Source organism: Plecotus auritus (genome assembly GCF_963455305.1).
Source record: "Plecotus auritus genome assembly, chromosome: 4".
Taxonomy (NCBI): domain Eukaryota; kingdom Metazoa; phylum Chordata; class Mammalia; order Chiroptera; family Vespertilionidae; genus Plecotus; species Plecotus auritus.
The window spans coordinates 188,963,990-188,978,599 of NC_137775.1; the positions used below are offsets into that span (position 1 = coordinate 188,963,990).

General features: G+C 51.0%; 1 protein-coding gene across 3 annotated transcripts in view; it reads right to left on the minus strand.

The window, feature by feature from the left end:
• Positions 1 to 14,610, minus strand: part of IMMP2L (inner mitochondrial membrane peptidase subunit 2) — a 515,663-nt gene that overhangs the window by 475,643 nt on the left and 25,410 nt on the right. For all 3 annotated transcript variants that reach the window (XM_080665429.1, XM_080665428.1, XM_080665430.1), the window contains one exon: positions 5,785 to 5,921. In XM_080665429.1, the coding sequence (XP_080521555.1) occupies positions 5,785 to 5,919 (135 nt within the window). In that variant the 5' untranslated portion in view covers positions 5,920 to 5,921. The remainder of the gene's footprint in view (positions 1 to 5,784; positions 5,922 to 14,610) is intronic.

A 14,610-nucleotide genomic window follows, 5' to 3' on the forward strand; every position in this document is an offset into this window, starting at 1 on the left:
AATCCGTATAAATTATTTAAAAGGTAATTTGCCTAAATGTCTCTAAAGCCTTTAAAATGGGCTCTCCTTAGAGCTGGAAATGTCCTATTTAGAAAGTTATCCTAAGGAAATAATAAAAAAATATGTGCAAAGATGTTCATCATATAACATTTATTAACAGGCAAATAGTTGAGCCAACCTAAATAGCAATAATAGGAAACAGATTAAATTAGCCATGGTTAAACCAGGTGAGCTATGGGTAGTAAAAGCCATTCTAAAGAACAAAATAAACTGATGAACAAAATCGACCCAGAGACATAGAAGCATGGAACGGACTGTCAACCCTCAGAGGGAAGGCGGGAGTGGGTGGGTGGCTGAGAAGAAATTAACCCAAGAACTTGTATGCATATATGCATAACCCATGGACACAGACAGCAGGGTGGGAAGGGCCTGGGCAGGGGCAGGTGGAGAGGAGGGTCAATGGGGGGAAAGGAGGACATATGTAATGCTTTCAACAATAAAGATTTAAAAACACATTTTCGGGAGAAAACCACATTGCAGAAAATATTTAAGGATATGTGGATATGTTTCTCAAAATAAATTAAAATGTGATCAATAAAAAAAATTGCTGTGATCCAATTTGGAGAAGGGAGAGGCTAAAGGAGGGAAGAATATTGTGCAGAAAAGGATGAGAAGAATTGATAATGGTTTCAAAACGCAAACTTTGACGTCGAAAACCTTGGCTTCAATCTGTAGAGTCCTCAACAATTGCATGCTTCAGCTCCGCTTCTTCATCTGAGACGCGGCTCAGTAACAGCACCCTCACCACACGGCTGTGGGACAGTAAGTTATTATCTCTGAAGTGAGTATTATTCTATGATATCTGGGACACAGGGATCATTCAATACTTTTTATTCGAACTATATTATAATATCTTTCAAATAACTAATCCTGGCAGGTGACCAAGATTATTTTTATTTTGTGTATTTTTCTAGATTTTCCAATCAATACACAATGCTTTAGAGTAAAAAGCAAGCACTTGTTTTTTGTCTGTTGGTTGGTTGTTTAAGGGGAAAAGCATCTTACTGTTAGATCCCGTGATGACAAACGTATTCCAAGTCTGCTTTCTTCTTGGGCAAGGTCTGTCCTCAGACGGGAGTCGCTGACCAACCAACCCTTGAATGGAGCTAAGCAGCCCTTTAATGGACATCGCTCGACTGGAAGGCTAAAACCTACAAACCTCCTGGCTCAGGGCGATGGCTGAGGAGCCATCCCGTTAAACATGTGTGTGGTGCTTGCTTGCTAATAAAACGGTCAGTGGAATAGCTATTCAAATTAATTGTTCAAGTTAATCATGACCAGAAACAGATCCTGTATGGTCATGACATGTGTAAGTTATATCCATAAACATTTCTACGTAAGAACAAGACAGACTGCTGTTTGAAGAACAAGCTACGTGGGGGCATAGATACACTGTCAAAGCCTTAACTTCCTCATCAGACCGAACCGGGCGTTCTGTCCACGGGAGTCCTTCTCCACTGCACAGAGGACACCACCCTTCTCTCTGACGTGTCCTCCTGACCGAAGAAAAGGTCATGGTGAGCCTGGCCCACGTGGCCTCTGAACCACGAGGTCAAGGTTAGATTTTGGTCAGGGCACATGCCCAGGTTATGGGCTCAACCCCCAGTAGGGGGCGTGCAGGAGGCAGCCGATCCATGATTCTCTCTCATCACTGACGTTTCTATTTCTCTCTCCTTCTCCCTTCCTCTCTGAAATCCACTAAAAATTTATATTTTTTATAAAGTTCCTGGTGAGATGTGTAGCAACAGAAAGGAAGTGGTTCATCAAATAAAAAAGGCTTTTAGGAGGCCGTCCGGATGGTTTCTCCGGATGTGCATAACTCAGCGAGGCCACACTCCCCAGCCCTGCCATCGCCAGCGTCACTCGTGCAACGTCTGTGGATCACGCTGTGGAAAGGAGACCTGGGTGTTCGACCTGTTAGCTCCTCGTTATTGACTTGGATGCTACATCATCACATGGAAGGAAAAAACAGCCCTGTTGTAGCCATGCCAACATGTATCAACAGAAACGGTGCCCCGGGGACCCCGAAGGACGAGATGGAAGCTATCGGAATTGAAGGTCTCCGCTGCGTCGGGAAAGCACTGTGGCGGATGCAAGAGACAACTCCACATACCCTTCTACTGCGTGCCCGCTGCCTCAGAACAGACGCAGGCCGCCCTCCCTCCACACCCCGACGCAAGGCCGGGCATTGCTCTGGGCTCTGCGGAGCAGCTGCGCTTCGCGGGGCGGCTGGTTGGTCAGCGACTCCCGTCCGAGGTCGGAGGGCGGCTGCAGTCCCGGGGCACTGCAGTCAGCACTCACCCACGGTCTCGGCATCACGTCAGCCGGTTGCTCTAAACACAAAATGATCTATTTGAACCCTCTGTGAACGACAGGCTGCGGAGTGACATAAAACAGTCGACATCCTAACGGGCAAACGCCTCCGGGGAGACTTTTGAGCCAAAGGAAATTTGGGAGGAGAGCACCTGGGGAAGCCCATGAACTGCAAAGTCGGCCCAGCCCCTGGAGGCCTGGCAGCTGCCAGCAGCCCTGCGCCCGCCCGCGTGGGGAGGGCCTGTCTGAGGGGCGCAGCCAAGATGCAGACAGAGCAGCCAGTGGGAGCAGAGAGGACGGGCCACGGGCAGCCCGGGCAGCCCACGGGCCCTGGCTCCGCCCCCCTGGGGGCTCCACCATCCTCCCGGGACAGAGTAACCCTCCCTCCCACCGTCCTCCTGGGACACAGTAACCCTCCCTCCCGCCGCCCTCCCGGGACACAGTAACCATCCCTCCCCTCCCTCCCGCCGCCCTCCAGGGACACAGTAACCTCCCGATAAGTCCCCCCGTCTGTCCAAGTCCATTCAAGCTGCTCATCTGTAACCACAGCCAAGACAATTCTACATAAGATATCAAACAAACAGCAAGGTCACTAATTTGAATTCTTGGGAGTGAGGTCCAGGAATACGGTAAGAAATCCTAATGCAGTGGTCGGCAAACTCATTAGTCAACACAGCGGCAAACAGTGGCTCGCGAGCCGCGGTTTGCCGACCACTGTCCTAATGTATCTGCAGCAGATTTAGGATTGATCAACAGGCTGACATTTAAGGACGGCCCTACTTAAGGCTTTCTTCATAAGACGATCCATTCCTAACACGTTTTAGTGAATTCAGTAATTGTCCTCTTCCCAGCAGCCATGACGATGGGTGTTCCGTGGGTAAACAGGGGCTAACCACGTGAAGACGGGGACACTCCGATGCCATGGGACCCTCTGGAACAGCGGATCCAAGGCCAGCAGGCCTCGTGTCTGGGAAAGTGCGCCTCGGGCTAGCGACGTGGTGTGGCCAGGCCCCGCGAAGGAACCGGAGAGAATCACTAGGGAACGTGCCTGTCGGATTTCTCCAAAGGGTGCACACCCAGGATGCATCCAAGGGACCCCGGAACCCAAAGCGGACCTGGGTGCTGGCGGACAAGGCGGCTTTCACCTCCTATGAAGATTCGAACTCAAAAGTTCCACCACGAAAGTCTAGCCTTCCCTAAGGATGGGGCCTGAGGCGAGGCTGCCAGGGACTCAGAGCCGGAGAGGCAGGCATGTGAGACCCACTCTGCTAAATGCAGCCAGCAGCATGTGGGAATAGAGCCGTGCACCGGAAGCCCTCCCCTCTGTGCCGTCCCCTGCAGTACAATATTCTTTCTTTCTTAATATGTTTTTATTGATTTCAGAGCGGAAGGGAGAAGGAGAGATAGAAACATCAATGATGAGAATCATTGATCGGCTGCCTCCTGCACGCCCCACACTGGGAATCGAGCCCGCAACCCGGGCACGTGCCCTGATCGGGAATCCAACTGTGACCTCCTGGTTCATAGGTCAATGCCCAACCACTCAGCCATTCCGGCTGAGCCAATATTTTTACTTTCTTTTTTATTTTTACTATCTTTTTAAGGGAGCCTACTGTATAGGAGAACATATCTGTCAATGATACATCTGATAAAGGGTTAATCTCAAAAATATATAAGGAACTCACACAACTTAACAAAAGGCAGACAAACAATCCAATTGAAAAAATGGGCAAAGGACCTAAATAGACACTTCTCCAAAGAGGACATACAGAAGGCTCAGAGGCATATGAAAACATGCTCAAAGCCACCGATCATCCGAGAGATGCAAATCAAAACAACAATGAGGCATTACCTCACACCTGTCAATGGCTACCACCAACAAATCAACAAACGACAAGTGCTGGCGAGGATGCGGAGAAAAAGGAACCCTCGTGCACTGCTGGTGGGAATGCAGACGGGTGCAGCCACTGTGGAGAACAGTGTGAAGTTTCCTCAAAAAATTAAATATGGAACTCCCATTTGACCCACTGATCCCATTTCTAGGAATATATCTCAAGAAACCCTAGCCAGTATGGCTCAGTCCCAATAGTCTTCCTTTCAAAGTAACCGACTGGTTTGCGTGGGGCTGGGAGCCCACTGTGGAGGGGACCTGAGAGGCGAGGGCTGGGCTGAGTCCCCTGCCCAGGAGGAGGGCTGCGCACCCTCAGGTGATGGGCGCGGCGTGGCCGTCACACAGCCCGAGAGCCCACGTGCTGGGGACCGCACGGGCTGCCAGTCCCGGGCAGAGAGCGGGTGTGCGCACAGCAAACCCAGTAAAAATGCTTGAACTCCTACCTGCTCGAAGCCGGTATCTCTGCCCTCAACTAGTTTTAACCAACACGGAGAGAAAAGAAAAAGGAAGCTGGCGTTCTCTGCGTAACTGTAAGCTCTTAGAACTTTGATACTCACTTCGCTTTTTGGTTTTGCACAGTTACTTCGCATAGTGCATGAACGTAAACCACGCCAGCATCCAGCCATGGAAGCAAACAAACCCCATTACAAACACAAAGTCTCCTTCCCTGCACACACACACGTCAACAGCGCGGTCCGAGACAGCCCGCGAGAGCAGCAATGTTTTCTCTAAGTCATCCCCGGAGACTCGGGCGTGTAACTGTCGGAAGTCTCCACGCCCAGGCGCCTACCTGAAGTGTGGCCGTCACCTAGAGAACTCGACGACCTGGGACCAGGGCTCGGGACTCGGACCTTCTACCTGCTGGGTAATACAGCTCAACAGAGTGACTGCCTCTGACCCCAAGCCAGCCTGCATCTGCACGAATCATTTGGCCTTAAAAAGACATTTAAGTATGGATTCAGATATAAGTAACTAAAATGGCTTAAAATCCCAAGCCAGATCCACAAAATACGACGTCATTCAGTGAATGTCTTTAGACTCCATTTACGCCCTGGCCGGGTGGCTCAGATGGATGGAGCGTCCTTGTCCCGTGCACCAGAAGGCTGTGGGTTTGATTCCCAGTCATGGCACATACCTAGGAGCGACCTATGTTTCTCTCTCTCTCTCCCTCTCTCTCCCTCTCTCTCTCTCTCTCTCTCTCTCTCTCTCTCTCTCTCTTTCTCAAATCAATAAACTATCCGGGGGGGGGGGAGGATTTAAAAAAACTTACTTAGAATCTCCATTTACAATTCCTAAAAAGATATATAGATAGGTAGATAGACACAGATAACCATCCGGTAATTATTTTTCTTCGCCTCTCCTCTGATTGTGACCGACGTTGGAAAACCTGATATAAAAAGTCAGGGAAGTTAAACTTCAAGGTCTTTCTAACGCCTTTCAGGTCCCAGCACAGAAGTGACAGAGAAATGGCAGAAAGAGGGACGCGTGTGCCGTGAGAAGGAAGGCGCAGTCGCCGTCACCTGCATGGATGATCCCTCCACTCGCGCCACGCAGGCCACCCGGTCGAGGAAGGTCACTGCCACCGGCACCGCCACGAAGAAGCCTTTACAGAAGGCCTTGAGGTACCGCCTCGCCCAGCCTTGAGCCGGCGCCATACCTGCCAACACAGAGAAAGACAAGTGTGAACCGAAGTATCACACAAATACCAAAAGCGGCGAAAAAGAAAGACGCAAAAAACAGCACCAGGAAAAATAAGAGTTTAAGGAGAAGCCACCTCATCTCGATATATTTCACACACGTCCCTGTAACCACTGGAGTACACGTGACTGACAATCCCAGAGGGGAATGCGTTCACTCTGGGTAACTCTTCAGCAGCTCAAGTCCACTTGATGACTTCCGTGGGAAATGTTTCCTCGCAAAGCAATAGGTAGTGGGGCGGGGGGGGAAGCATTCCAGAAGCAAACCCTTTTCTGTGGCTGAGGATTCCGATGAGATGCTCCTCGTACTCTCACCAGTTCTCTTCCACATACGAGAAGTTTCCATGAGACACTTCAGCGGCTGCCCAGCCTCCCTTGCAGCTATGTGTGACCGTGTGACTAGGTTTGATGAATGGCGTCTGAGCAGAAGTGACATACTCCCACATTGCACCCCTACAAGGAGCGTGCCCTCCCTTTCCTGTTGCTCATTTCATGACGCCTGTGATAACAAAGTGGCGATAGGAGCAGGAGTGGTCTCCTCAAGTTAAAGATGGCAGCCCGGCCGGCATGGCTCCGTGGTTGAGTATCGACCTTGAACCAGGAGGTCACGGTTTGATTCCGGGTCAGGGTACATGCCCAGGTTGCAGGCTCGATCCCCAGTGGGGGTGTGCAGGAGGCAGCCAATCAATGATTCTCTCTCATCATTGATGGTTCTATCTCTCTCTCCCTCTCCCTTCCTGTCTGAAATCAATAAAAATATATTTTTTAAAAAATACATACAGCAGAGCCATAGAATAAAGGGGTCCCAAGTCCCCAGCGCTGTGTAGGTCCTGTAGCTGCTCTGCAGCGTTAAATGAGAGACAAACCACTTTCCATCATTTAAAATCTTCCTAAGTACCACCGTATATTTTCTATATAAATGTATACCCTATATAATAAAAGGGTAATATGCAAATTGACCCTAACAGCGGAACAAGTGGGAACGACTAGTCGCTATGACATGCACCGACCACCAGGGGGCAGACATTCAATGCGGGAGCTGCCCCCTGGTGGTCAGTGCACTCCCTCAGGGGAAGTTCCACTCAGCCACAAGCCAGGCTGACTGTCCCGCCTCCTCGGCAGTGCTAAGGATGTCCGACTGCGGCTTAGGCCTGCTCCCTGTGGGGAAAGGGTCTAAGCCATCAGTCGGACATCCCCTGAGTGCTCCCAGGCTGCCAGAGGGATGTCTGACTGCCAGCTTAGGTCTGATCCCTGGGGAGTGGGCCTAAGCCAGCAGGTGGACATCCCCTGAGGGGTCCCAGACTGCGAGAGGGCACAGGCCGGGCTGAGGGATATTCCCCCACCCCCAAGTGCATGAATTTTCGTGCACCGGGCCTCTAGGGTACATATAAAAGTATGTAAAACAGAATATCACTTGTATTACTGTTTTAATCCTTCAATACACAGCTGATGTCACTTGTATAGTTATTCAAGTTTAGAGAGAGACTGGGGAAAAGCAGGCTTATCAAACAGCTAAGAGCGGTGAAGTCTGGATGCTGGGAAGTCCGGATGCAGAGGGTGACTATTTTCATCTCTGAACTTCTGTTGGTTTCTGACATTTAAAGAGGAAGGAGAGGTCACCCTAGGAAGTCCCGCTGGTATAGAGATGCTATGGGTGAGGCCAGCCTCTTTCCCATCCCAGCAACGAGCCCACCCCCTCAGCACACTCTCTCCCCAGCTCTCAGCAGAACCAAGCCCCCCAGGAAGGTTTTCCCCACGCGTGCCGAGATCAGTCTATTTCACCGACGTGTTAAGTGGCCATCGCAGGCCAGGACGGACACGGCCTGCTTCTGACAGCTTCCTGCGATCTGAACTCAGACATCCTGACGTTCCTGCTCACCCACAGTAAGCACTTTCCTTCACGTGGGAGAAAAGCGCTGACCGATCACATTTCAGCGAACCTGAGGGCTGTGTCCCTGTTTCAGGCAGTCAGCGAGCTGGCTTGGACCACGCGAGCCTGGGCTTGCTTAAATAGTAAACCCAAACGTGTTTAACGATCAGGTCAAAGAGGCTCAGACAACTGGAGGATTTAGGCTCAAAAAAACAAAAAAAGGACAGGACAGATACAAATTGGAGAACAGGTTTCTGTCCACCTGTGGTTCTTGGAACAAAGCAGCAACGTGACAGAATGAAAAGACCAGACTTGCTCTCCCTGCGGCTCCCTGGGCCCTGCACGCACGGACTTCCGTTAATAGCTGGGACACCAGTAGGTCCACCCTGGGAACGCGGTCCCGTGGGGGAATGCCACACCAGTAGATCCACCCTGGGAACACGGTCCCGTGGGGGAATGCCACACCATAGATCCACCCTGGGAACGCGGTCCCATGGGGGAATGCCACACCAGTAGGTCCACCCTGGGAACGCGGTCCCGTATGAGAATGCCACACCACTAGGTCCACCCTGGGAACGCGGTCCCCTGGGAGAATGCCACACCAGTAGGTCCACCCTGGGAACACGGTCCCGTAGAAGAATGCCACACCAGTAGATCCACCCTGGGAACGCGGTCCCGTGGGGGAATGCCACACCATAGGTCCACCCTGGGAACGCGGTCCCGTGGGAGAATGCCACACCAGTAGGTCCACCCTGGGAACGCGGTCCCGTGGGGGAATGCCTCACCAGTAGATACACCCTGGGAATGCGGTCCCGTGGGGGAATGCCACACCACTAGGTCCACCCTGGGAACGTGTTCCCATAGGAGAATGCCACACCAGTAGGTCCACCCTGGGAACGCGGTCCCGTAGAAGAATGCCACACCAGTAGATCCACCCTGGGAACGCGGTCCCGTGGGAGAATGCCACACCATAGGTCCACCCTGGGAACGCGGTCCCGTGGGGGAATGCCACACCATAGGTCCACCCTGGGAACGCGGTCCCGTGGGAGAATGCCACACCAGTAGGTCCACCCTGGGAACGCGGTCCCGTGGGAGAATGCCACACCAGTAGGTCCACCCTGGGAACGCGGTCCCGTGGGGGAATGCCTCACCAGTAGGTCCACCCTGGGAATGCGGTCCCGTGGGGGAATGCCACACCACTAGGTCCACCCTGGGGACGCGGTCCCGTGAGGGAATGCCACACCAGTAGATGCAAGCCATCGCCTGGCCAGTGTGGCTCAGTGGTTGAGCGGTGACCCATGAACCAGGAGGACCCGGTTCCATTCCCAGTCAGGACACATGCCCGGGGTTGTGGGCTCGATTCCCAGCAGGGGGCGTGCAGGAGGCAGCCGATCAATGATTCTCTCTCATCATTGATCTCTCTCTCTCTCTCTCTCTCTCTCTCTCTCTCTCTCCTCTCTCTTTCTCTCTGAAATCAGCAAAAGCATGTTTTAAGCCAGAGGAGAAGACACACCCAGTGGAAAGGGAAAGTAACGATAACTGAGACTGGAATGTGTGCCTCTGACCCTTCAACTTGTAGGTGCCCACGCACACACTTGAAACGCAACAGACACCAGGCTGGCCACGTACAGTGTGTTTTTAAAAAGAAGGCAGCGCAGAGGTCGGAGTCCGAAGAGGCTCCTGGTGGGGGCTAGGGCAGATGGGACTCTGGACCTGGGGCACAGAAGGCCGGGGACCCCTGGGGTGCTGAGTGTTACTTGGGTGCTCCCCCACATGAAGGCCTCGTTTTGACCTTGCCTCCTTGCTGGGACATTAGGAGAGTCTGTTTAAGATGCCTGAGAAATCTCACCAACTTGGGGCGACGTATCTGCCAATCCAAGCATTTAAAATTACTCATGGAAGTATGAAGTAGGGGAAAAATGTTTAATGCTGTAAGCAGGCGTCAGCAATGAAACACAGTGAGCCCTACCATAATTCCAAAGCAGTCTCAGAGGCTGGGGAAATAAAGCCACTTCGAATGCCCCCAGATTATTCCTATTGCTGTGCGTAGCTATTTTTAGCTATTTGACCAGTAAGAGCCAACAGCCGCCGTCCAATCCAGTGGAGCACAGCATGATGGGACATTCCACGAGTTGGGCGTGGCTCTCTGTGAATCGATGTGTAGAAGCTGTGATATTCCCGTGTAGAAGCTGTGATATTCCTGTGTAGAAGCTGTGATACTCCTGTGTAGAAGCTGTGCCATTCCTGTGGAGAAGCTGTGATACTCCTGTGTAGAAGCTGTGCCATTCCTGTGTAGAAGCTGTGATACTCCTGTGTAGAAGCTGTGATACTCCTATGTAAAAGCTGTGCCATTCCTGTGTAGAAGCTGTGATACTCCTGTGTAGAAGCTGTGCCATTCCTGTGTAGAAGCTGTGATACTCCTGTGTAGAAGCTGTGATATTCCTGTGTAGAAGCTGTGATATTCCTGTGTAGAAGCTGTGATATTTGTGCAGAGCGGACATGCACATGAATGGAACAAAAGGGAGCTGTGTGGTTTAAAAATATCCCTTGCAGGACCCCTTCCAAATGAGGAGCCCCGTCCCCATCTTCTTAAGGGCAAGCAAAGTGTGTGAGGCCGCAAGAGGGTGGTCTCCCCTGAGCTTTCTCTGGGACCTACTCCTAGGCAGGCCTGCACCCGCCATGGGGACAGGGGGCCCTGGCAGAGCCCCGCCCCGCCCCGCCCCGCCCCTCCATGGCCAGCAGCAGCGGGGCCAGCAGGTGAGGGAGGCCCACAGCCGTGCCTCCCGCCTGGATTGAGCCTTCAGAGGGCTGGGCCTGGGTTGAAGTCTGAAGTTCAACCACAAGAGAGATGCTGAGCCCGACTGTGACCTGAGCTGCTCCTGAATGTCTGACGTGGACACGGAGAGGGAGCATGCTTTAAACCACTGAGTGTGGGGGCAGCTAATGCTGCAGAAACAGCTAACAAAATAGTAAACCCAGTGAAGATCCAGACACAAAGGTACTTATAAAGATATCAATATGGAAGGGGGCAGAATAACAAAAGATTTGAAATAACTAGCCACAATTTAAAGGGGGGGGGGGGAGAATCATCACAGAAAGATAACTTCCACGTCATTCAAAGATAAATATAAAATTAAAATATAGAAGGAGCCCACTCGGCATGGCTCAGGGGTTGAGCGTCGACCTATGAACCAGGAGGTCACCATTCGATGCTAATCATAGAAAGAAGTCAGGTGAGGGAGAAAATGAACCAAAATGATGACAGCTGTATTTACTGGCAGCCAAAGGATTTCTACTTTAGCCTATAGCCAGTGGTCGGCAAACCGCGGCTCGCTACCCACATGCGGCTCATGAGCCGCGGTTTGCCGCTCTGTTGACTGGACTAGACTAAATGTTACCGTGTAGTTGGAAGCTGTGAGGATTAGGCAATTGTGGCATATTGTGTGCAAAGAGGTAAAGGGTAGTCTATGACAGTGGTCGGCAAGCTCATTAGTCAACAGAGCGGCAAACTGCGGCTCGTGAGCCGCATGTGGCTCGTGAGCCGCGGTTTGCCGACCACTGTCCTATACTTTTCCATATTATGTAAATTCTCAGTGCTGGGTTTATATTATCTTCATCTCCTAAAGCAAATTAGCATCAGTTTTTGTCTGCTACGACAGATATTTCTTAAATGCAAATTAGCTCAGCCCAAGCTTGGTTGCTCAGGTGTTAGAGCAGGGGTGGGCAAACTTTTTGACTCGAGGGCCACAATGGGTTCTTAAACTGGACCGGAGGGCCGGAACAAAAGCATGAATGGAGTGTTTGTGTGAACTAATATAAATTCAAAGTAAAGGAGCGGAGGGGAGAGCAAGAGAACCCTCTTCTCTTTCAGCTCCGCGGGCCGGATAGAACAGCCGAACGGGCCGGATCCGGCCTGCAGGCCGTAGTTTGCCCACGGCTGGGTTAGAGCATTGGCACGTAGACTGAAGGGTCATGGGTTCGATTCCAAGGGCACATTCCTCTGGTTGCAGGTTCCACCCCCAGCCCAGATCAGGGGTGTGTGCTGGAGTCAACCAATCTGTGTCACTCTCTCACACTGATGTTCCTCCCTCTCTCCATCTCTCTCCCCCTCCTCCCTCCCTTCCACTCTCTCTAAAAAAAAACAGTGGAAAAAATGTCCTCAGGTGAGGATTAAAATAAATATATAAATAATAAATTAATAAATAAATAAAATGTTAAATTAGCTCATAGGCAGGACAACGATGTCAGTTGTGCTGGCTCATATGTTATTTTTGCCAGCACATAAAGGTTTTTTGTTTTGTTTTTTAAAATTTATTTTTATTGATTTCAGAGAGGAAGGGAGAGGGGGAGAGAGATAGAAACATCAATGGTGAGAGAGAATCATCGATCGGCTGCCTCCTACACGCCCCACACTGGGCATCGAGCCCACAACCTGGACATGTGCCCTGACCGGGAATCAAACCGTGACTTCCTGGTTCATGGGTTGAGACTCAACCACTGAGCCACACCAGCTGGGCTAAAGGCTTTGATACCATCAAGAACAAGTTTTCTCAGACTTAAAGGGAAAGTCTCATTTAGTGGCTTCAAGACTTCCACCACCTCAGTAAGTTACCTGAGGAAGCTCGTGCAGATGGAGACATGCACACTATTTTTCTGATTACAATAATGTAAAATTGGTAAGTCAACACCTGGGATCAGATTTTTTAACTCTGATGAAATTAGTCTTTGTTAGAAGTGGATGACTTCAGTGGACCCCCAACTGGAAGGAGGAAAGTCAGGATTGAGGGCCGCCTAAAACCACGAGGCTGGGTGTCAGTTCCACTGGTTTCAAATCATCTGTTCCGAACCCTACTTTCCCCATAAGCCCTGTCACGTTTAGACCACGCCCTCGCAGGACTGAAGGTTTTCCAGCAAGGCAGCCAGGGATTAACAGAAACGCCAATGCCAGTCTGTGTAAAATGCGAAGACAGAGAGAACCACCCCATGAGTCGAAAAGGAAAAGGAAAAGAAACATTAAACTTTATTTAGTGCCGCAACGGTTTCTAATGGGAGATGGGGACACAGGACCAAACAATCTCATGATCCTTGACGCATCCACACGTTTTCATTACGTATCATCCACGCAAAGACATGGCCTGCCTGCTAGACGCTCACACTCCAAACAAGACAGAGAATTAAACAGGCATCCACTGCGGTGACGGAGCAGGGCTCGTCCCATCAGCTCCGTGTGCGTGCGTGTGTGTGTGTGTGTGTGTGTGTGTGTGTGTGTGTGTGTCACAATCAGAAAGGATGTTTATTATTTCTTTCACATAGAAGAGCGCTGGGAGTGGGCAGTTATGCTAACCTTCCATTGTCCACCATGGCAATTCGCCTGTCATCTTTAAAAAAAAAAAAAACCCATACTTTATTGCAGTATAATGGACATACGAAAAGCAAGCTGTACTAACGTATACGAGTTTGGAGATCAGCGTACACTACGAAACCGTCACCACAACCTGGTCCATAAACATACCCAGCACCTCCACAAGCTTCCTTCCGCCCTGTTAATCCCACTAACTTTTGAACATAGCACTTCATCGGCTGGGGTGGGGTGGAGGGGGCGGGGGGCTGGGGGGAGGAGTGCAATGAGGGAACCAGTTTTATTTTAGATCCACTGTAGGCCTGAGCAAGTGTGGAGAGGTGTGGGTTGGGGGCCAGGTGTAAAGGGAGATACAAATACACAGAGGGGCTCAAGGAAGAACCTTCTGGAAACCTAGACGCAGCGATATCCCCGAGGTGAGGGCTCCTCAGAGAGGGTTTACTCTGGGCGGGGCACAGGAGGTCCAGGAGGGGCCGGGACATCTGGTGATGCCGCCGAGTGAAGAAGGGCGGGGGAAGGAGGAGGGCACACGGGAGGGGCCTGTCGGATGGCGCTCCTGGCTAAACACGGGGGATCTGATCACCTAAAGCCGTGGTCGGCAAACTGCGGCTCGCGAGCCACATGCGGCTCTTTGGCCCCTTGAGTGTGGCTCTTCCACAAAATACCACGGCCTGGGCGAGTCTATTTTGAAGAAGTGGCATTAGAAGAAGTTTAAGTTTAAAAAATTTGGCTCTCAAAAGAAATTTCAATCGTTGTGCTGTTGATATTTGGCTCTGGTGACTAAGGAGTTTGCCGACCACTGGCCTAAAGAGTCACCGTCAGCCATGATCCGAGGCCACTGAAACCACCGCTGGGCTGGACTGCTTTCCGAAATGAGACCTTATTAAAGAACTGGGGGTTTCGCCTCAAAGGGTAAATAAGCCCGTGATCATTTTAATCTAGTGTAAGAGCATAGAAGTATCTTACAGACGGATGTTTCATAAAATGCAAAGTATTATTTTAAAACAAGTGTCTTTTAGGGTCATCCTCAGGTAGACGCTGGAAATGAAGCTCCCGGGAGTGCAGGTACAAAACTGGTTTTCAATGACTCGGCCGCCCTTCTGCGCCATTTCCCAAGCAGACCCGCTGCGCGGAGGGAATAAAGCCCCCCCATTCCTTGGCGATTATAGCTGCATGTCCCATTGTGAAGTGAACTTGGGAATCCTGCCGTAAAACGCGAAGTGTGTGCCCCTGAGCGATTTCAGACACACAATGTTCTGCTAATGATCCTGGGTCCTGGCAGTCAGAGGTCGGACCCCTGTGGGTTTGCTAGGAAACATCTGATGTTGAAATTAGCTGAGCCTCGAGGACGCCGGGAGAGCAGAGACACGATAACCAGAAACAGAGGCCCGAGCCGGCGCCTCTTCCTGGGGATTTATTT